This window comes from Choloepus didactylus (assembly GCF_015220235.1).
Source record: "Choloepus didactylus isolate mChoDid1 chromosome 24 unlocalized genomic scaffold, mChoDid1.pri SUPER_24_unloc2, whole genome shotgun sequence".
Classification (NCBI taxonomy): Eukaryota; Metazoa; Chordata; class Mammalia; order Pilosa; family Megalonychidae; genus Choloepus; species Choloepus didactylus.
The window spans coordinates 481,960-504,475 of record NW_023637605.1 but is presented as its reverse complement, the minus strand read 5'-3'; the positions used below and the strand labels follow the sequence as shown (position 1 = coordinate 504,475).

Below are 22,516 nucleotides of genomic sequence, written 5' to 3'. Positions count from 1 at the left end.
ACCTATTACAAACTATATACTACAGTTAGCAGTATTTCAACATTTTTCATAAACAGTAACAAATGTACTATATCAATACTAGGAGTCAACAATTGAGGGGGGTTAGGGATAGGGGAGGTTTAGAGTTTCCTTTTCTGTTTTTCTTTTTTCATCTTTCACTTTATTTCTTGTCTGGAGTAATGAACAGTTTCTAAAAATTGAACAAAAATTAAGTGTGATGGATGCACAGCTGTATGAGGGTACCCAGGGGCAAGTGATTGTACACTTTGGATCTTTGGATAATTGTATGGTATCTGAACAATCTCAATAAAAATGGGAAAAACAAAAAAAAAACGAAAAACAAAAAAAAAAACAAAAAAAACCCTTTTGATGATAGAACATAAAAATTTAGCAATTCATCCTCTTACTATGTTTTGACAGCTTAATAACATATTTAAAGAAAATTACCAGCATTTAAAGTAGCAATGGTACATTGTTTTACAGAGAAACTTTCCGATTAGCTTCTTATGAATAACCAGAATAAAAATTTAGAAAGAGGTCAGAAATTTCACCTCATAGGTAGACTGGTCAATTGACTTCTATTCTGTGTATCTTTTCAACTATAGTCTTCTTGATTTTGTTAATGATTGAAATAAATTGATTAAGCATTGAAAAAAAATTACAAGGAATTAATAAGTGTGGGATATGGGAAAAATGCACCTATTGCAAACTATGGCCTATAGTTAACAGTAATATTTTAATATTGTTTCATCAACAGTAACATGTAAAAGACCAATGCCAGGAGTCAATAATTTGGGGGGATAAGGAGCATGGGATGTTTTTTCCTCTTTTTTCAGAGTAATGAAAATGTTCTAAAATGGATTGTGGTGATGAATGCACAACTATGTGATGCTACTTTGTACCACTGATCAAACCCTTTGAACGCAGTGTATGTGAATATATCAATAAAATGGCATTAAAAATATACGTATCTCCTTAATAACTGATATATTGATTACATGTTGAAATAGCGGTTGTGAAATGTATCAGGTTACATAAAACACATTCTCATAATTTAAAAAAAAAGGAGGGGGGGCAAGATGGCAGACTGGTGAGCTGTAAGTTTTAGTTACTCCTCCAGGAAAGTAGGTAAAAAGCCAGGAACTGCGTGGACTGGACACCACAGAGCAATCTGACTTTGGGCATACTTCATACAACACTCATGAAAACGTGGAACTGCTGAGATCAGCGAAATCTGTAAGTTTTTGCGGCCAGGGGACCCGCGCCCCTCCCTGCCAGGCTCAGTCCCGTGGGAGGAGGGGCTGTCAGCTCCGGGAAGGAGAAGGGAGAAGTGCAGTGGCTGCTCTTATCGGAAACTCATTCTACTGATTCAAACTCCAACCATAGATAGACTGAGACCAGACACCAGAGACTCTGAGAGCAGCCAGCCCAGCAGAGAGGAGACAGGCATAGAAAAAAAACAACACGAAAAACTCCAAAATAAAAGCGGAAGATTTTTGGAGTTCTGGTGAACATAGAAGGGGGAAGGGCAGAGCTCAAGCCCGAGCTCAGGCCCTGAGGCGCATATGCAAATCCCGAAGAAAAGCTGATCTCTCTGCCCTGTGGACCTTTCCTTAATGACCCTGGTTGCTTCGTCTATTAGCATTTCAATAACCCATTAGATCTCTGAGGAGGGCCGTTTTTTTTTTTTTTAAATCCTTTTTTCTTTTTCTAAAACAATTACTCTAAGAAGCCCAATACAGAAAGCTTCAAAGAATTGCAATTTGGGCACGTCAAGTCAAGAGCAGAACTAAGAGAGCTCTGAGACAAAAGGCAATAATCCAGTGGCTGAGAAAATTCAATAAACAACACAACTTCCCAAGAAAAGGGGGGTGTCCACTCACAGCCACCATCCTGGTGGACAGGAAACACTCCTGCCCATCGCCAGCCCCATAGCCCAGAGCTGCCCCAGACAACCCAGTGTGACGGAAGTGCTTCAAATAACAGGCACACACCACAAAACTGGGCGTGGACATTAGCCTTCCCTGCAACCTCAGCTGAATGTCCCAGAACTGGGAAGGTGGAGCAGTGTGAATTAACAAAGCCCCATTCAGCCATCATTTGAGCACACTGGGAGCCTCCCTACACAGCCCAGCAGCCCAGAACTGCCCTGGGGGGACGGCACTCACCTGTGACATAGCACAGTCATCCCTCAACAGAGGACCCGGGGTGCACAGCCTGGAAGAGGGGCCCACTTGCAAGTCTCAGGAGCCATACGCCAATACCAAAGGCTTGTGGGTCAGTGGCAGAGACAAACTGTGGCAGGACTGAACTGAAGGATTAGACTATTGCAGCACCTTTGAAACTCTAGGATCATCAGGGAGATTTGATTGTTAGGGCCACCCCCCCCTCCCCGACTGCCCAGAAACACGCCCCACATACAGGGCAGGCAACACCAACTACACACGCAAGCTTGGTACACCAATTGGGCCCCACAAGACACACTCCCCCACTCACCAAAAAGGCTAAGCAGGGGAGAACTGGCTTGTGGAGAACAGGTGGCTCGTGGACGCCACCTGCTGGTTAGTTAGAGAAAGTGTACTCCACGAAGCTGTAGATCTGATAAATTAGAGATAAGGACTTCAGTAGGTCTACAAACCCTAAAAGAACCCTATCAAGTTCAGCAAATGCCACGAGGCCAAAAACAACAGAAAATTATAAAGCATATGAAAAAACCAGACGATACGGATAACCCAAGCCCAAGCACCCAAATCAAAAGACCAGAAGAGACACAGCACGTAGAGCAGCTACTCAAAGAACTAAAGATGAACAATGGGACCATAGTACGGGATATGAAGGAAATCAAGAAGACCCTAGAAGAGCATAAAGAAGACACTGCAAGACTAAATAAAAAAATGGATGATCTTATGGAAATTAAAGAAACTGTTGACCAAATTAAAAAGATTCTGGATACTCATAGTACAAGACTAGAGGAAGTTGAACAACGAATCAGTGACCTGGAAGATGACAGAATGGAAAATGAAAGCATAAAAGAAAGAATGGGGAAAAAAATTGAAAAAATCGAAATGGACCACAGGGATATGATAGATAATATGAAACGTCCAAATATAAGACTCATTGGTGTCCCAGAAGGGGAAGAAAAGGGTAAAGGTCTAGGAAGAGTATTCAAAGAAATTGTTGGGGAAAACTTCCCAAATCTTCTAAACAACATAAATACACAAATCATAAATGCTCAGCGAACTCCAAATAGAATAAATCCAAAAAAACCCACTCCGAGACATATACTGATCACACTGTCAAACATAGAAGAGAAGGAGCAAGTTCTGAAAGCAGCAAGAGAAAAGCAATTCACCACATACAAAGGAAACAGCATAAGACTAAGTAGTGACTACTCAGCAGCCACCATGGAGGCGAGAAGGCAGTGGCACGATATATTTAAAATTCTGAGTGAGAGGAATTTCCAGCCAAGAATACTTTATCCAGCAAAGCTCTCCTTCAAATTTGAGGGAGAGCTTAAATTTTTCACAGACAAAGAAATGCTGAGAGAATTTGCTAACAAGAGACCTGCCCTACTGGAGATACTAAAGGGAGCCCTACAGACAGAGAAACAAAGACAGGACAGAGACACTTGGAGAAAGGTTCAGTACTAAAGAGATTCGGTATGGGTACAATAAAGGATATTAATAGAGAGAGGGAAAAATATGGCAAACATAAACCAAAGGATAAGATGGCCGATTCAAGAAATGCCTTCAAGGTTTTAACGTTGAATGTAAATGGATTAAACTCCCCAACTAAAAGATATAGATTCGCAGAATGGATCAAAAAAAATGAACGATCAATATGTTGCATACAAGAGACTCATCTTAGACACAGGGACATAAAGAAACTGAAAGTGAAAGGATGGAAAAAAATATTTCATGCAAGCTACAGCCAAAAGAAAGCAGGTGTAGCAATATTAATCTCAGATAAAATAGACTTCAAATGCAGGGATGTTTTGAGAGACAAAGAAGGCCACTACATACTAATAAAAGGGGCAATTCAGCAAGAAGAAATAACAATCGTAAATGTCTATGCACCCAATCAAGGTGCCACAAAATACATGAGAGAAACACTGGCAAAACTAAGGGAAGCAATCGATGTTTCCACAATAATTGTGGGAGACTTCAACACATCACTCTCTCCTATAGATAGATCAACCAGACAGAAGACCAATAAGGAAACTGAAAACCTAAACAATCTGATAAATGAATTAGATTTAACAGACATCTACAGGACATTACATCCCAAATCACCAGGATACACATACTTTTCTAGTGCTCACGGAACTTTCTCCAGAATAGATCATATGCTGGGACATAAAACAAGCCTCAATAAATTTAAAAAGATTGAAATTATTCAAAGCACATTCTCTGACCACAATGGAATACAATTAGAAGTCAATAACCATCAGAGACTTAGAAAATTCACAAATACCTGGAGGTTAAACAACACACTCCTAAACAATCAGTGGGTTAAAGAAGAAATAGCAAGAGAAATTGCTAAATATATAGAGACGAATGAAAATGAGAACACAACATACCAAAACCTATGGGATGCAGCAAAAGCAGTGTTAAGGGGGAAATTTATAGCACTAAACGCATATATTAAAAAGGAAGAAAGAGCCAAAATCAAAGAACTAATGGATCAACTGAAGCAGCTAGAAAATGAACAGCAAACCAACCCTAAACCAAGTAGAAGAAAAGAAATAACAAGGATTAAAGCAGAAATAAATGACATAGAGAACAAAAAAACAATAGAGAGGATAAATATCACCAAAAGTTGGTTCTTTGAGAAGATCAACAAGATTGACAAGCCCCTAGCTAGACTGACAAAATCAAAAAGAGAGAACACCCATATAAACAAAATAATGAATGAAAAAGGTGACATAACTGCAGATCCTGAAGAAATTAAAAAAATTATAACAGGATACTATGAACAACTGTATGGCAACAAACTGGATAACACAGAAGAAATGGACAATTTCCTGGAAACATATGAAGAACCTAGACTGACCAGAGAAGAAATAGAAGACCTCAACCAACCCATCACAAGCAAAGAGATCCAATCAGTCATCAAAAATCTTCCCACAAATAAATGCCCAGGGCCAGATGGCTTCACAGGGGAATTCTACCAAACTTTCCAGAAAGAACTGACACCAATCTTACTCAAACTCTTTCAAAACATTGAAAAAAATGGAACACTACCTAACTCATTTTATGAAGCTAACATCAATCTAATACCAAAACCAGGCAAAGATGCTACAAAAAAGGAAAACTACCGGCCAATCTCCCTAATGAATATAGATGCAAAAATCCTCAACAAAATACTTGCAAATCGAATCCAGAGACACATTAAAAAAATCATACACCATGACCAAGTGGGGTTCATTCCAGGCATGCAAGGATGGTTCAACATAAGAAAAACAATCAATGTATTACAACACATTAACAAGTCAAAAGGGAAAAATCAATTGATCATCGCAATAGATGCTGAAAATGCATTTGACAAAATCCAACATCCCTTTTTGATAAAAACACTTCAAAAGGTAGGAATTGAAGGAAACTTCCTCAACATGATAAAGAGCATATATGAAAAACCCACAGCCAGCATAGTACTCAATGGTGAGAGACTGAAAGCCTTCCCTCTAAGATCAGGAACAAGACAAGGATGCCCGCTGTCACCACTGTTATTCAACATTGTGCTGGAAGTGCTAGCCAGGGCAATCCGGCAAGACAAAGAAATAAAAGGCATCCAAATTGGAAAAGAAGAAGTAAAACTGTCATTGTTTGCAGATGATATGATCTTATATCTAGAAAACCCTGAGAAATCAACGATACACCTACTAGAGCTAATAAACAAATTTAGCAAAGTAGCAGGATACAAGATTAATGCACATAAGTCAGTAATGTTTCTATATGCTAGAAATGAACAAACGGAAGTGACACTCAAGAAAAAGATACCATTTTCAATAGCAACTAAAAAAATCAAGTACCTAGGAATAAACTTAACCAAAGATGTAAAAGACCTATACAAAGAAAACTACATAACTCTACTAAAAGAAATAGAAGGGGACCTTAAAAGATGGAAAAATATTCCATGTTCATGGATAGGAAGGCTAAATGTCATTAAGATGTCAATTCTACCCAAACTCATCTACAGATTCAATGCAATCCCAATCAAAATTCCAACAACCTACTTTGCAGACTTGGAAAAGCTAGTTATCAAATTTATTTGGAAAGGGAAGATGCCTCGAATTGCTAAAGACACTCTAAAAAAGAAAAACGAAGTGGGAGGACTTACACTCCCTGACTTTGAAGCTTATTATAAAGCCACAGTTGCCAAAACAGCATGGTACTGGCACAAAGATAGACATATAGATCAATGGAATCGAATTGAGAATTCAGAGATAGACCCTCAGATCTATGGCCGACTGATCTTTGATAAGGCCCCCAAAGTCACCGAACTGAGCCATAATGGTCTTTTCAACAAATGGGGCTGGGAGAGTTGGATATCCATATCCAAAAGAATGAAAGAGGACCCCTACCTCACCCCCTACACAAAAATTAACTCAAAATGGACCAAAGATCTCAATATAAAAGAAAGTACCATAAAACTCCTAGAAGATAATGTAGGAAAACATCTTCAAGACCTTGTATTAGGAGGCCACTTCCTAGACTTTACACCCAAAGCACAAGCAACAAAAGAGAAAATAGATAAATGGGAACTCCTCAAGCTTAGAAGTTTCTGCACCTCAAAGGAATTTCTCAAAAAGGTAAAGAGGCAGCCAACTCAATGGGAAAAAATTTTTGGAAACCATGTACCTGACAAAAGACTGATATCTTGCATATACAAAGAAATCCTACAACTCAATGACAATAGCACAGACAGCCCAATTATAAAATGGGCAAAAGATATGAAAAGACAGTTCTCTGAAGAGGAAATACAAATGGCCAAGAAACACATGAAAAAATGTTCAGCTTCCTAGCTATTAGAGAGATGCAAATTAAGACCACAATGAGATACCATCTAACACCGGTTAGAATGGCTGTCATTAAACAAACAGGAAACTACAAATGCTGGAGGGGATGTGGAGAAATTGGAACACTTATTCATTGTTGGTGGGACTGTATAATGGTTCAGCCACTCTGGAAGTCAGTCTGGCAGTTCCTTAGAAAACTAGATATAGAGCTACCATTCGATCCAGCGATTGCAATTCTCGGTATATACCCGGAAGACCGGAAAGCAGTGACACGAACAGATATCTGCACGCCAATGTTCATAGCAGCATTATTCACAATTGCCAAGAGATGGAAACAACCCAAATGTCCTTCAACAGATGAGTGGATAAATAAAATGTGGTATATACACACGATGGAATACTACGCGGCAGTAAGAAGGAACGATCTCGTGAAACATATGACAACATGGATGAACCTTGAAGACATAATGCTGAGCGAAATAAGCCAGGCACAAAAAGAGAAATATTATATGCTACCACTAATGTGAACTTTGAAAAATGTAAAACAAATGGTTTATAATGTAGAATGTAGGGGAACTAGCAGTAGAGAGCAATTAAGGAAGGGGGAACAATAATCCAAGAACAGATAAGCTATTTAACGTTCTGGGGATGCCCAGAAATGACTATGGTCTGTTAATTTCTGATGGATGTAGTAGGAACACGTTCACTGAAATGTTGCTATATTATGTAACTTTCTTGGGGTAAAGTAGGAACATGTTGGAAGTTAAGCAGTTATCTTAGGTTAGTTGTCTTTTTCTTACTCCCTTGTTATGGTCTCTTTGAAATGTTCTTTTATTGTATGTTTGTTTTCTTTTTAACTTTTTTTTTCATACAGTTGATTTAAAAAAGAAGGGAATGTTAAAAAAAAAAAAAAGAAAAAAGACAAACAAGGAAAAAAAAAAAAAGATGTAGTGCCCCCTTGAGGAGCCTGTGGAGAATGCAGGGGTATTCGCCTACCCCACCTCCATGGTTGCTAACATGACCACAGACATAGGGGACTGGTGGTTTGATGGGTTGAGCCCTCTACCATAAGTTTTACCCTTGGGAAGACGGTTGCTGCAAAGGAGAGGCTAGGTCTCCCTATATTTGTGCCTAAGAGTCTCCTCCTGAATGCCTCTTTGTTGCTCAGATGTGGCCCTCTCTCTCTGGCTAAGCCAACTTGAAAGGTGAAATCACTGCCCTCCCCCCTACGTGGGACCAGACACCCAGAGGAGTGAATCTCCCTGGCAACGTGGAATATGACTCCCAGAGAGGAATGCAGACCCGGCATCGTGGGATGGAGAACATCTTCTTGACCAAAAGGGGGATGTGAAAGGAAATGAAATAAGCTTCAGTGGCAGAGAGATTCCAAAATGAGCCGAGAGATCACTCTGGTGGGCACTCTTACGCACACTTTAGACAACCCTTTTTAGGTTCTAAAGAATTGGGGTAGCTGGTGGTGGATACCTGAAACTATTAAACTACAACCCAGAACCCATGAATCTAGAAGACAGTTGCATAAAAATGTAGCTTATGAGGGGTGACAATGGGATTGGGAATGCCATAAGGACCAAACTCCACTTTGTCTAGTTTATGGATGGATGTGTAGAAAAGTAGGGGAAGGAAACAAACAGACAAAGGTACCCAGTGCTCTTTTTTACTTCAATTGCTCTTTTTCACTCTAATTATTATTCTTGTTATTTTTGTGTGTGTGCTAATGAAGGTGTCAGGGATTGATTTAGGTGATGAATGTACAACTATGTAATGGTACTGTAAACAATCGAAAGTACAATTTGTTTTGTATGACTGCGTGGTATGTGAATACATCTCAATAAAATGATGATAAAAAAAAAAAGGAGGAGCAATAGAGCATGGTTGAAAATTTTCATTCTATCACTAACTCATCTTGTGACCACAGGCAATTTATTCCCCTCACATTATTCAGCTATCACTACTAAGCTTAAATGAACATGCCTGGCATTATACCTAGCACAGTGGAAGCTCAGTAAAAGATTGATACAGGTATATAACAAAATTATTTTCAGGGTGAAGGAAGACTAGATGGGTAAGGGTTCTGTGATAGTGATAGAAGCAAGGAGTTCTATATGGATCACAGTGCTATATGTACAGGAAACACCAAAGATTCATATTTTCATTTATTAAGGCAACATTCCTCAAATTTCGGCAGTTCTGAGCAATAAAATCCAGAAGGATTTGACTGGAATGGAATCGGGCTCCAAGCAATTCAGTCATCACTTTCCTAGCACTTAGAAGAAGCACCCAAACCAGGACTAAAGGAGGTGTGGGGCAGTGGCCTCAAAAGGCCAGGACACTGGCTGGAACAACATGACATTGTTCCCAGCTGTTTGAGCAATAAAGATGCTTTGCTTCTGAGGGTGAAAACATTAGACACTTTCTGGTATTTTATTTTTAACCTGCTCACTTGGTGCTATTTTAATATTTTTAACCTTCTGAATCTTGTACACACCCTTCCCTCCCCACGGCATGTACTCTAATAGAACAGAACTCTGTCAATCTCCTCATCCTTATCATTCAAGACTAATTTCAGACATCACTTATTCTAAGAAGTTGTCCTACCCCTCCCTCCCCCACCATGTTAATTAAATGCCCTGCCCTAGGAGTCACCACTACCCTGGCATCTGTCATACTGTAGGATTCAGAGCTTCCTCAGAGAACTGCACTGTGTTTCTTATTTGTTTTGATTCCCAGAACCTGAACACACAGTGAGTGCTCACTAAGCATGGGTGTTTGAAATGACCCAGGCCAAGTTACATCCTCTGGCATCCAGTCTCCCAAGGTGGGCTAGCCACATACCTTCCTCTGGAGCATGGTACGCAGCCAGAGCATTCAGCATATCATAGATCACCTCCTTGATGGTATCAGGAATGACAGGCAGAGGTGAGGGCTTCAAAGGAGTTGTCTTCACCAGTTGTACAGAATTAGGGCCTTTAATTCTAAGATTCTCAAATTCATCATCTGAAGCTAAGCCAAAGTGAGGGGGAGAAAAATCAGTCAGTAATGAACTAGCACCTAAACTTAGTTACTGAGAAACAAAGACTCCGAAGAGGGTTTCAGATAGAAGGCCATTACCAACTAGTTTTCAAGTAGCCTACTAGAAAATCTGGCTTTTACCTTCTCTAAATCTTCTCCTGGGATTTAAAATAGTAATATTGAATAGTAGAAAAAGCACAGGCTTTGGAGTTGTAAAGACTTGGTTTTGAAATTGAAATCCAGTTCTGTTACTGGATCATAGCCAAATTACCCCCAACAAACCTCAAATCTTCTTATTCTTGAAATTTAGTTTTGTGGATGACATGAGAGCTTTTAGGAAAAATACCCAGCACAGAGCCAGGTATATAGCTGTGAACTGCCAAAATAAATTAGTCCCCTCTCCCAATTTTTTATTACCAACAACAGCAACAAGAAAACCTCACAAACCTACAGATAAGTTGAAAGGTCAGTACAATAAATATCCATACACTTTTCATCTAGAATCACCATATGATGACCCCTAAGTATATCCACATGCATCTCTTAAGAACAAGGACATTTTTCTACATATTAATAATACCATTACAATAATGAACGAATTTAACATTGGTAATTATATTATCTATACATAACCCATATCCAAATTTCTCAAGATCCAGAATCCAATCAATGTTGTTAGTGGTTATGTCGCCCTAGTCTCCTTTTATGAGAATTCTGTCATGTCATGTAACATTTTTGAAGAGTCTAGGCCAGCTGTCTTGTAGAACGCTCCACAATTTGTATTTATCTAATTGTTTCCCCTCTTTAAAGGTAAGGATCTCTGGTAGGGAATACCACATGGCAAAGCCCGGAGAAGCTACTGAAGGACCTACTGAATTGACCTAAATGACCCACAAGCCAATGTCTAAAGGCTTGCCTAAGAAGGCTTTCCAAGTTATAGATCTCACAGAAAATCTCCAGTGTTGTACCACGCCACAGACTGCGTGACTCAAAGGCCAGGAACAAGTGAAACTCACCAGTTCCTGAGCCCTGAGGAGCTGGAAGGGCAATGCGGATACAGCAGTTGGCCACTTCTGTGAAAATGTCTGGATTGCGGCAAGCGGCTGGCCCAAGGACATGAAGGATGTAGTTGATTTCCCGAGAGCCAAGGCTGCCAGATACAACACCAGAGGTAGTGCTACCGGCTCCACTTGTAGCTGCTGAGCGAACGACCTAGTAAAGAGAGGGAGAAACACCGCTAATTAAACACTACTGTCTAAAAACACAACTGTAGTCAAGGAAGTCATTAAGGATAAAATGCTTCAAGAAAGTGGATGACAGCTCTGGATTCTTGGGAAAAACATAAGCATGGTCTTTCAAATCCCATCCCTTCCCGAGTCAGAAAACGTGGCTTACAGAAGTTACAGCATTTACCCACAACTATCAATTATCAGATCAGACTGCATGTGATCTTTATAGAAATTAGGAGATATGTCTAGACCATTTATTATTCATCCAGATTATAGTTCCCACATTTCAATGCCAGCTCCTAGCCTTCCTAAATTCTGTTCCAATTTTAAACCAGAATGGGTCAAACTCTAGAAATATAACACTGATGTCAACTTAGCATATAAGAACAAACTTAAACCTTTTCTTTTTTTTTACATTTTACTTTGAAATAAATTCAAAGTTACAGGAACAGTTGCAAAAACAATACAAACCCCATACACAGAACTCCAGCATTTCCTGACCCCCCCCGATACCCCGATCCACTAAATTTAACATGTTGTCACACCGGTACTTCTTTCTCTCCCTCCCTCCCTATCTATCATCCATCATCTATTGCTGTCTTCTGAACATATGAGAGCAAGCTGCACACATCCTTGAACAAACACTATAATTCACATACACAATTCCCATGAACAAGAACATTCTTTTATGCAATCCCATTAAGCGCAGCTAAGAAGTACAAGAGATTCAACAATGATACAAAGCTTACATTCTATATTTCCTTTTCCTTATGTCTCAATTGTATCCCTTTGGGCCTCCTGTCCTCCATCCTCAGATCCTATCCAGGGTCATCCTTGGCATTCAATTGTCATCTGTTTAGACTGTTTTTTTTTTCCTCAATCGTGGAAGCATATATACAGCCTAAATCTTCCCATTCCACCCCCTCCCTAGCATTCCATTAGTGGGATTAATCACATTTAGAATGTTGTAATGCTATTGCCTTCCCACCATCCATTACTAGAAATTGCTGTTCACCTCAAACAGCAACCCTACACTCATTTCTTAACTCCCCATTGCCCCTTCCCCCATTTCTCTTAACCCATACTGTACTTTTCATGTCTATGGTCATATTCTCTGATAATTTCTTTGTGTTTATTGTAGGGCTTAAAATTAAACTCTTAAATCCATAACCATCTTGTTTCTCTTTGATACCAACCTAATTTCAACACGATACATAAACTATGTACCTATACTCCTCCATTCCCCCAACTTCACATAGTTCTTGTTAAAAATTACATATTTTACATTGAGTTCAAAACCACTGATTTGTCATTAGAGTTTGTGTATTTTATATCATGTAGGAAGTAAATAGTGGAGTTACAAATAAAAAATTATTGACTTCTATTTGTATTCCATTGTGGTCAGAGATAGTGCTTTGAATATGTTCAACTGTTTTTTTTTTTTTAATTTATTGAGGCTTGTTTTATGTCCCAGCATATGGTCCATTCTGGAGAAAGATCCGTGATCACTAGAGAAAAATGAGTGTCCTGGTCATTTGGGATGTAAGGTTCTATACATGTCTGTTAAAATTCTCTATATCTCTTTCTCCTTTCTTTGTTTCTCTGTCAGTAGGGCTCCCTTTAGTATCTCAAATAGGGCAGGTCTTTTATTGGCAAACTCTCTCAGCATTTGTTTGTGAAAAATTTAAGGCCTCCCTCAAATTTGAAGGAGAGTTTTGCTGGATAAAGTATTCTTGGTTGGATATTTTTCTCTCTGAGTTTTAAATATGCCTTCTCGCCTCCATGGTGGCCACTGAGTAGTCACAACTTAGTCTTATGCTGTTTCTTTTGTATGTGATGAATTGTTTTTCTCTTGCCACTTTCAGAACTTGCTCCTTCTCTTCAGTTTTTGAGAGTCTGATCAGAATATGTCTTGGAGTGGGTTTATTTGGATTTATTGTACTTGGAGTTCGCTGGGCATTTATGCTTTGTTTTATTTATATTGTGTAGAAGGTTTGTGAAGTTTTCCCCAACAATTTCTCTGAATACTCTTTCTAGACCTTTACCCTTCTCTTCCCCTTCTCGGACACCAATGAGTCTTAAATTTAGACATTTTATTTTATCGATTGTATCCCTGAGATTTTTTTCGATTTTTTTTCTCCATTCTTTCTTTTGTTCTTTCATTTTCTGTTCTATGGACCTCTAGGACACTGAGTTGTGCAACTTCCTCTAATCTTGTACTATGAGTATTCAGAGTCTTTTTAATTTGGCCAACCATTTCTTTTATTTCCATAAGATCTTCTATTTTTTTAATTTAATCTTCCAATTTCTTCTTTATGCTCTTCTAGGATCTTCTTTATGTCTCTTTTATCCTGATCCATGGCTGTCTTCATGTCTTTTATATCCTGTGCCATCTTTTCATTCCTCGATTGTAATTGTTTGATTAATTGTGCCAAGTACTGTGTCTCTTCTGATTATTCTGATTTGGGTGTTTGGGATCAGGTTCTCCATATCGTCTGGTTTTATCATATGCATTAAGATTTTCTGTTGTTTTTGGCCTCCTGGCATTTGCTTTGCTTGATAGGGTTCTTTCAAGCTGTAAAATACATACCAATCTAATTTTTCAGAAATACAAGTTGGTGAGCGTACACTTTCTCTACATAACCAGCAGATGGCATCTGCAAGTCACCTATACCCCTCAAGTCAGTTGTCCCCAACTCTGTCTCTGTGGTGTGTGGGGAAATGATTTTTGTGGGGTTCAGTTGGTGAACTCAAGTTTGGGTTTCCATTGGAGCCGTACACCCTTAAAGTGGTGCATGTGTCTGGGTGGTCAGGGAGGCAGGGCAGCTTTACTATTCAAACCTCCCAGGTGTTCCTGGAGATTCAAGGCTGTTGCAAGAATCTAAGCCTTCATTTCAGTTTTGCCCCAGATTTTCTCTGTTGCTGACTGACAAACCACCGGCATTTATGTAGCATCCCTGGGTTTTCCAAGCGGGCCCCTCTTCACAGCTGTGATCTTCCAGGACCTCTGCTGAGGGAAGGCTGTGCTACATCACTAGTGCACTCTGTCACTCAAGGGAAGCCCTGGGCTGCTGGGCCGTGCAGGGGCGCTCTCCGCCTGATGCAAAAATTAGCCTATAATTCTTGACTGGTGTAAGTTCTGAATGAAAGGCAGGTAGTAAAGCTGGGCCCCACCCCTTTCCTCTTAGAGAAGATAGATGTCTTAGGGGGAGGTCATTAGCATTTCAGTGGTCTCTCTCTGCCTGTGCCACACCCCTGTCTGGGTCACAGAACTGGGAACAGAAAATGGCTGAGGCTTTCTCCACTGAGTAGAAAAACGAACAGAGCTACTCCGAGGCGACCCTCTGGCTCTCCAAGGTCAGTCGTCACCCAAAGCCTCTGTCTACTTGTTGGGGATTTGTACCTCGTAGTGAGCAGTTCACACTCGCTAATTAAAACCCCAGTTGGAACTCAGCTGAGCTGTATTCGTTTCTCTCTGGCACCACGAGGCTTTGTAGCTCGGGCTGTGGGGGAGGGGTCACCCGATTTGGATCCGCAGTTCGTTCTTACAGATTTTATGCTGTGATCTCGGGCAATCCTCCCAATTTAGGTTAGTGTATGATGAGTGGACGGTCATGTTTGTCCCCCTGCAGTTATTCTGGATTATTTACTAGTTGTTTCTGGTTTTTTTTTTTTTTTTAGTTGTTCCAGGGGAACTACTTAGCTTCCACTCCTCTCTATGTCGCCATCTTAGATCCTCTCTTAAACCTTTTCTTTATGTCTAAAAGTCAACCATCAGTCTCAGATAATGATAGTCACAAGAGATATGAAATTATTTGCAAAATGTTTGCATTGATTGATACCATATGGCTTAGCAATTGCTATGCTCTCATTCTTCTGATAAAATTACTTGTCAATCATGGAAAATAAAGGAAAGCATAAAGAAAACATCCCCTTTGCATTTTCCATTATCTATTTCCTTGTGGATTATATATGTTCATAAAGATAAGCACCTTGGGGAATCCTGATGCTTTTCTTACAAATCATTCATGCCCTTTAGTCAAGCATATTAATCCCTGTATCTTCCTTTTTTGCTGTAATTATAAAATAACTTTTATATTTTAAAATACAGGACAGTGTAATTTCATTATAAATATTTATTTGTCCAGTCTCCTATTCTTGGACATTAGATTTCTAGTTTATTGATATTTCAAGCAACCCTGCAGTGAACATCCTGTATTTGTAGCTTGGTGTACTCGAGTTTAGTAATTAGATCAATTCTTAGCCACAGAATTTCTAGGTCAAAGGATATCTTAAACTGACAGTACCAACTTGCCCTCCAGTGTGGCTGCACCAATTTCCACTTCTTTCCAAAGTAAGAGTATGCCTACTTCTCCAACCCAGTACCTAAAATGGACATTTATCAAGTATTTACATTTTACCAAATTGATATGTTAAAACTGTCATGGATCTTCCTCCACACCCCCAAACACAACATACTTTATTTAAGCTTAGAAAGTCTTTCCCTCACCCAATGAAGACCTACATTTTCTCCTTGCATTTTCAAGGTATTAAGCTTTTTATTCTTAGGTCAGAATTCCGTCTATCTACAGTTGTTTCTTTCCTGCTGGGCTGTCACCTGGCTTGGGTCACTGTACAGGCTTGCCTTTAACAGCTCTCCTCTTGACTTTGCACATGTGGTGAAATCAAATGGGCATGAAGAATGAGAGATGTGTATTTGTACACACATGGAAGTATAAGCCCATATTACCCCTTTGGCGAGCAAGTTAAAACTGCATACCTTTTGATCTAATTTCTAAGAATCTCTAAGGAAAACCATTGTACACACAAAGCTATATAAAAAAATTCATATTGCAATGCTACTTATAAATGTGGGAAACAATGTGATGAGGAAAATGGAAGTGAAGTCTGGTCAAACATTCCTATGGTAACTGTGGACAAAAAAATTTGTAGGAGGAAAGAGAATTTTGGAAAGGTAATGAGGAGGAATAGTCTTACTAGTAAGATAGGTGTTCATCCCTCCCTGCACACCTTCTTGTCTTAATGCTAACGATGTCTCAAATTACTGTTTTTTTTGTAATTACTTTGTCATTTCTTACACTACTTCATAAATTTCCTACAATAAAGAAATAAACTTTAGTTTTGTGAGGATCTGTAAAGTGCTTACCACAGTGCATGGCATATCATAAACACTCCAAAAACTCTATAACTTTTATAATGCCAAACTATAATGTTTTGAAAACAGGCTCTTGGGTGAATACTTGAATGTTACTCCTACAAACAAGGGAATGATCATTAAGGCAAGAATTTGGGGTCAGGAATACCAGTTGCTGGTATTTTTTGTGGCTTAGTTCAAGAACTAAAAACTGCCGGAGAGAATTTTCTAGATAGAGGTGTTACAATGGTAAATTTAAAGATAGAAAAAGTGTATCTGTTCTGAGATTAAGAAGAACAGAAGTACGATATACAGTAAAATTAGCCTTTGATTTTAAAAAGAATCACCTTTTCCATGGTATGACGGAGGATGCAGGGGTCCTCAATGATGTGTCTTAACAGCAGGGTGACCAGGGGAGTAAAACCATTGAAGCCTGAGCTCTGAGTCAAATTCAAGATCATGCGGGTACTTTTCAGCTCTGCAAACATCATGGCATATTTGTGGTCCCGGGTAAGCCTTAAGCAGAGGCGAAGGGTGGCATGCAAAGTGTCTGGGTCCACTGGAACTCCCAGCATGCTCACGCAGGCTCGGATTAAAACTGTCACCATATCCTCTGTCAGGCCCTGGATTAGGATCTCCCCAACTTTGGTTTCTTCCAGGCTTGTCTCCTTTTCAGTGCTTGTACTATCTAGGACCAAGGAAGTATCTATAAATGGGAAAACAAGAACTTAGTTGAACTTGATATTTCCTTCCACATCTCTCCCTCCAAAATAATCAGCCAAACTATTGGGTCAATATTAAGAAAAATATAACAAATAATAATTCTAAGACCAGATGAAAAGAAAGATAAAGAAGGACTGTGTATTGTTAAGCTGCCAAGTAATCTGATGAATAAGAAAGCACTCACAATATCAGCAAAACCTTAAGCTATAAAGGCACCCTAGCCTTACATAAAACACCCCTTGAAAAATTCAAAACTGAAGTTTATACCACTGGCTTTATTTTCCTTCCGTTTGATATCCATTTCTTTGCTTTCTTCCAGTGTCTTCTCTAGTTCCTGTCCATTGCTGTTTTTAGAGTTTTTATTCAGCCACGGTACTCTAAGGAGAGTCAGCATCACAGGTCGTCGGTTCCCTGTCTCCTCATTAACCTAGGAATTCAGACAAAAAATTCTCTACCTAAAAAAGAACTATGGGGGGTGGGGAAGTGGGGGAAATCTCCCAGGCGAAATGCATCTGATGAAAATACTGAACAGTTAAAATCATGTGTGGGTGGGGATGGTATCATATTGCCACAGACCCATAGTCTAACCAGATTTTAGGAAGACTCAGTTCTCTGAAAACTATAACCAATTTAGTTGTGGTAATGATAACACTACTTGTAACACGTTAGGGACTTGTGGTTTAGAAACAAGCAAATAAAAAGGCATACCCACCACAGTCCCCACTTCTCAATAAAGTTTACAGCATTGGGTGACCATGTACCTGCACCATTGTAGTGAACTGGATAGTGTATCTTCTTCGGCCTGCGGTGAATCGCACACTCGTCTCTCCAGATTTCCAGGCAGAATCAATAGTGCTGTTGTTACTTGCACTGTAACTACACCAGCGTCCTGAGCGGTCATCAAACCAATGCCAATTGTTGTTGTTAGACTGTAAGTACTAAATACAAGACCACAAAGTTGTAAAACTGTTTGTCAGAAGAAAAAGTAATCACATCAGTATTCACTGCTCAAGTTACGTTAGAAATATATTAGATAGTTAATAAATTTTGTGAACCTAGAGAGGAATTGTCATATTCATTAACTCTCACATCTCTTAGCCACTCCCTAGGCAAAGCCCTCCCCCAACTTCCTTTTCCCGCTTTCCTTTTTTTTTTCCACCTGTTTCCTCCAAAAGGAGAACACTTATTTTAGATGTACCAGAATGAAAATTCTCAGATTCTGAGAAGGTATTTAGATACTGTGGCATATAATAACCTTCATATGAGGAACGCTTACTTTTGGTGGTACTGCTATATAACTCAGCCCTTCAACTACCAGAAAAGTTATTACTCCTCAGGAGACAGCACATTTCTTTAACACTTACAGGGTAAATTCTTGGGTCCTTTAGCAAGCAGTATCCTAAAAAATGAATTTAACTCCTCATTTAGAAGAGAAACCTAGCTATCAAGATCCCTTAAGAGATTTTTACCTTGGTCAGAGACCTTTGCACTCTTCACTACTCTCTCACATCCTACCTATTCTAGTCTTCCCTTTATTCTAGAAGCGAAGCATTCTGGCAATCACATACATTACATTACACACCTTAGTCATCTGGACTCTCCTTTTGGAGGAGATGGCTGTCTTTTCATAGAAATCAATCAGAAGCAACACTGGGGTGATCCACCTAAAAAGGAGAAATTATTTCTTCTGGGCAAGCCAGAAACTTGCACAAATTAGGAAATCATATCTTGCTTTTACTGGGTACTTCACAATTTCCAAACCACAAAAGTACTGGAGATTTACCCCAGAAAAGTACCCGATTTAGGACCTAAGCTCTAGAGGCCAAGTCCCAGGTGAACAGAAGTAAAACCAGGATAGATAGAAGGTCACTCACTTTGGGGTATGGACCTCCTCTTGCTCCTTGGCGGCCTGTAGGCAAGGCTGGACCACTTCTAAGAGTTTGATTAGGGCATTAAGGATGCCACTCGATTCAACTACCCAAGCACAGGGTAGCTTCAACACCTGTGATTGATCAAAGGAAACAAACAAACAAACACCAAACACCAATTTATACTCAGTAACAGGGATTAGCACACTACAGAGGAACTATGGGGAACATAGGAGTGAAGAATAGCAGAACTAATTGAATTCAATTCTAACTCCCCTGGTTACCAGCTCTGTAATCTGAGATGAGTTACTTCAATTACCTAGGCCTCGATTTCCTCATGGGTCAAAGGGAATATAATGTCTGTTTCTGGGGTAACTGTGATGATTAAATGAGATTTTCTATTCACATACACATATATATAACATACCCAACACAGTACCTGAGAAATTAGTACATGCTTAATAAAGAAACTTATTAACAGAATTGGGGACTATAATCTAAGATGTATACTAATTACGTAGAAGTTGTAAAGTTATGATTTACAGAGAACCTTTACAAATTCTCTCCAGGAAGATGAAAAGATGCTTCTTCTCTGGTACAGTAATAAACACAACAGTTGATGGTTCTCCTTACTGGGGCTACACGAAAGCGTTATTTGTAACAGGAAATCAATGAAATTTACACATCCAATACATTTGTATTTAACAAAATTAGAGGACATCCAAAAGATGGTATAGTGTACATGTGACATGGCAAATTATTCATAATGTAATCCTGAAAGAAAAAAAGAATTTTTCTATATAGTCCGTCCCAAATGTTTAAGTGCATACAAAACGACCAGAAGAAAATACTAGGCTGTTACTTGCAATTTTTTTTTGGTGGTGGTTCAGGAGTTATTTTTTCTTTATATTATGAAATTGAGACTCCCAGCATTCAGTACTGTGTTACCTTTCTTTCTCTCAAGTGTCTATTCATAAGGAGCTGTAACAAGAATTACCACTTCCATTGTAAAGGGAAGCACCAAGATGGTAGGTATGGAGTTTAACACATATGTTGGACTAATCTCCTAACCTGCTATAAAGAGTTTATTCCATTAAGTTTACATGTTACTATTAAACACGATGAGCTTCAAAGGATGGGTCACTTGTTAAAAGTCACTTGCTTCCTAGTCCTTATGTTGCTTAGAACAAGAGAGATATAACTCCATGTCCTGCCTGAGCGATTCTCTTTCCTAAAATAATTTATTGCCTGACTAGGTAATGAAAGGACAGAGGATTCTATCTGATGCCTTTTCCCCCAATACTAACCACAGGTGATTTCAATATCCTACCCAACTATTTAGCTGTCAATTATAAGTACTGTATTTCTGGCATTAGTTGCTGTCTGTGATGCTTTTGAGTTTCCCTAGAAAGGCCAAAAGTGTTTCATTGTCTAACTATGATAGTTATCCAAAAACTCTTCTTTTAACTACCTTAATCCTTTAAGATCCAATTCAATTAATTACACTTGTTCTGAGAAGAAGCCCCTATATATCATTATTCAGAAGTGACACTTATACCCTTCTAAAATGTATATAAAATTAATAATACCAATCATGTAGCAGAGAATACGGTAGTTTGGGCTTAATTATGCGTGTTTTAGGCTATCAGAAACAATGGGCTCGTGAAATGCAGGGAACATGGGACTCTATATCTTCATCAGTGCCTCATATCGCAGGTGTTTGATAATTCTTTGACGAATGAATTACAGGGCCCAAAATCTTACCTCAAAAAGCAGTGTTAAAAGCAAGATTCTAGTAGCCAAACTGGAGGCCTGGGGCAGGGTGGCCATCCGACTGATCCACTCTGATACAGTTTTTGTGTCGCTTGTTGTCAGGGGAAGAGCAGCTTTGATCAATACATCAGCAGCTTCCCATACCTAGAAAAGTGAAAAGGTAGGTAATACAGGTAACTGTGAAGTGCAATAAAGTTTGTCAAAACACTCAACATTTCTATCTACTACTCCCCCCACCCCAACGAATTCAATGATGGAGGGTGGGTAAACAGCAATGGGCATATGGATTCTGTGCCCTTATCGAAAGATGTATAGTACTAAAAGGTCACCACTAAAAGATGAGAATGTTTTGTGGTGCATGTAGTCAAATTACATCCCAAAAAGGCTCTACTAACTTACCCATCCATCAACAACCTTTCACTGATTTATCACTGAAAACAAATTATCATTAGAGACACAATTATCATTAAAATAAAAAGCTCTGAATGTCACAAATATTGGTCTTGTTTTAATTTGCATTTGTTAAATTCCTGGTAATGAATTTGGTATCCTTGCCTCCTTCCTACTCAAGTCTTAGTTTTCTTAAAATCATCTGTATAAGCTCTTAACATAACCTAAAGAGAATAAACTTTGGTCATATCTGTGACAAAAAGTTTTATACAGTTTGTGTTTTACTTTTATGATGTTTCCCTCCACTGATGTTTATGTGGTCAAAAAAGTTTATCCTTTTTGATTTCTTCCCATTTCTAGGCTCTAAAAGTGTGTAAAACAAGATCCTAATAATTTAAATACATAGATTTTTTTTTAATGGAAAAGGAAATACAACCTAAATGTTAACTGGTTATCTCTGGGTATGTGGATTTTGAGTAATTTATTTCTTATGTTACTTCTAAAATTAGCATGTATTAATTTCATAACAAGGAAAAACTGTTTAAGAAGACATAAAAGATCACCAGCACTCATTGGGATAGGAATTTATTTCTTAAAGTGGTTGTTAACATGGAAGACAGAGAAAACCATTATCTCATTGCTAGTCCAGGGGGCCCAGTTTGGTTCAAGGGTGAGGTACACTTTGAACATTTTTGATGAATCTAAGAAGGGACACTAAAAACAAACAAAGAAACAAAAAACAAAACAAAAAACAAAAACAAAAAAAACAAGCAGCAGCAGCAGCTTTTTATTCACCTTCCAAACAAATTTTGTGAAGCAGTTTCCAGATCTATAGAATTCAAAGGAGAATACACTCCTATTGGGTAGAAGGGAAACATACTATGCTTTTCAGAAACCAGGTTTTAACAGATGACAGGAAAACCTTTACAAGCTCCCCTCTTCTGGTCCCTGGGAGCTTACCTGATTGACTACCTGCTTCAGAATCATGTCACGATAGTCTGCTCCATTACGCTTGATTGCTGTCATGATCAAATCACACATGCGGTACACTGTGTCTGGCAGCTCATCAAGAAGGTGGAAGCAGCCTGGCAACATGGTATCTGTGAACGTGTGGAGCTCATCTTGCTCCAATGGGTCAGCATCCTGGAACTTCTCTAGACATTTAGCCTCTTCTTCTTCCTGCTTTTCCCGAGCTTTCCGTTCTTCCTCCTCTTTCCGGCAAGCAACTTCCTGGAGGCATGGAAGGAAGAATGATAGCATATAGGGAGAGTTGGACAGAAGAAAGATGAGGGAGACCTCACCATAGGATTATCTTCTATTGTCTCCTCAG

The 22,516-nt window shown here is 39.0% G+C and overlaps 1 protein-coding gene across 1 annotated transcript in view; it reads right to left on the bottom strand.

The window, feature by feature from the left end:
- The window catches only part of LOC119525178 (E3 ubiquitin-protein ligase HUWE1-like), a 195,496-nt gene that overhangs the window by 42,120 nt on the left and 130,860 nt on the right, over positions 1–22,516 (bottom strand). Inside the window, 9 exon segments of the mRNA XM_037823780.1 lie at positions 9,872–10,039; positions 11,065–11,260; positions 16,780–17,138; positions 17,423–17,582; positions 17,917–18,093; positions 18,738–18,819; positions 19,030–19,157; positions 20,788–20,940; positions 22,147–22,416. Of these exon segments, the coding sequence (XP_037679708.1) occupies positions 9,872–10,039; positions 11,065–11,260; positions 16,780–17,138; positions 17,423–17,582; positions 17,917–18,093; positions 18,738–18,819; positions 19,030–19,157; positions 20,788–20,940; positions 22,147–22,416 (1,693 nt within the window).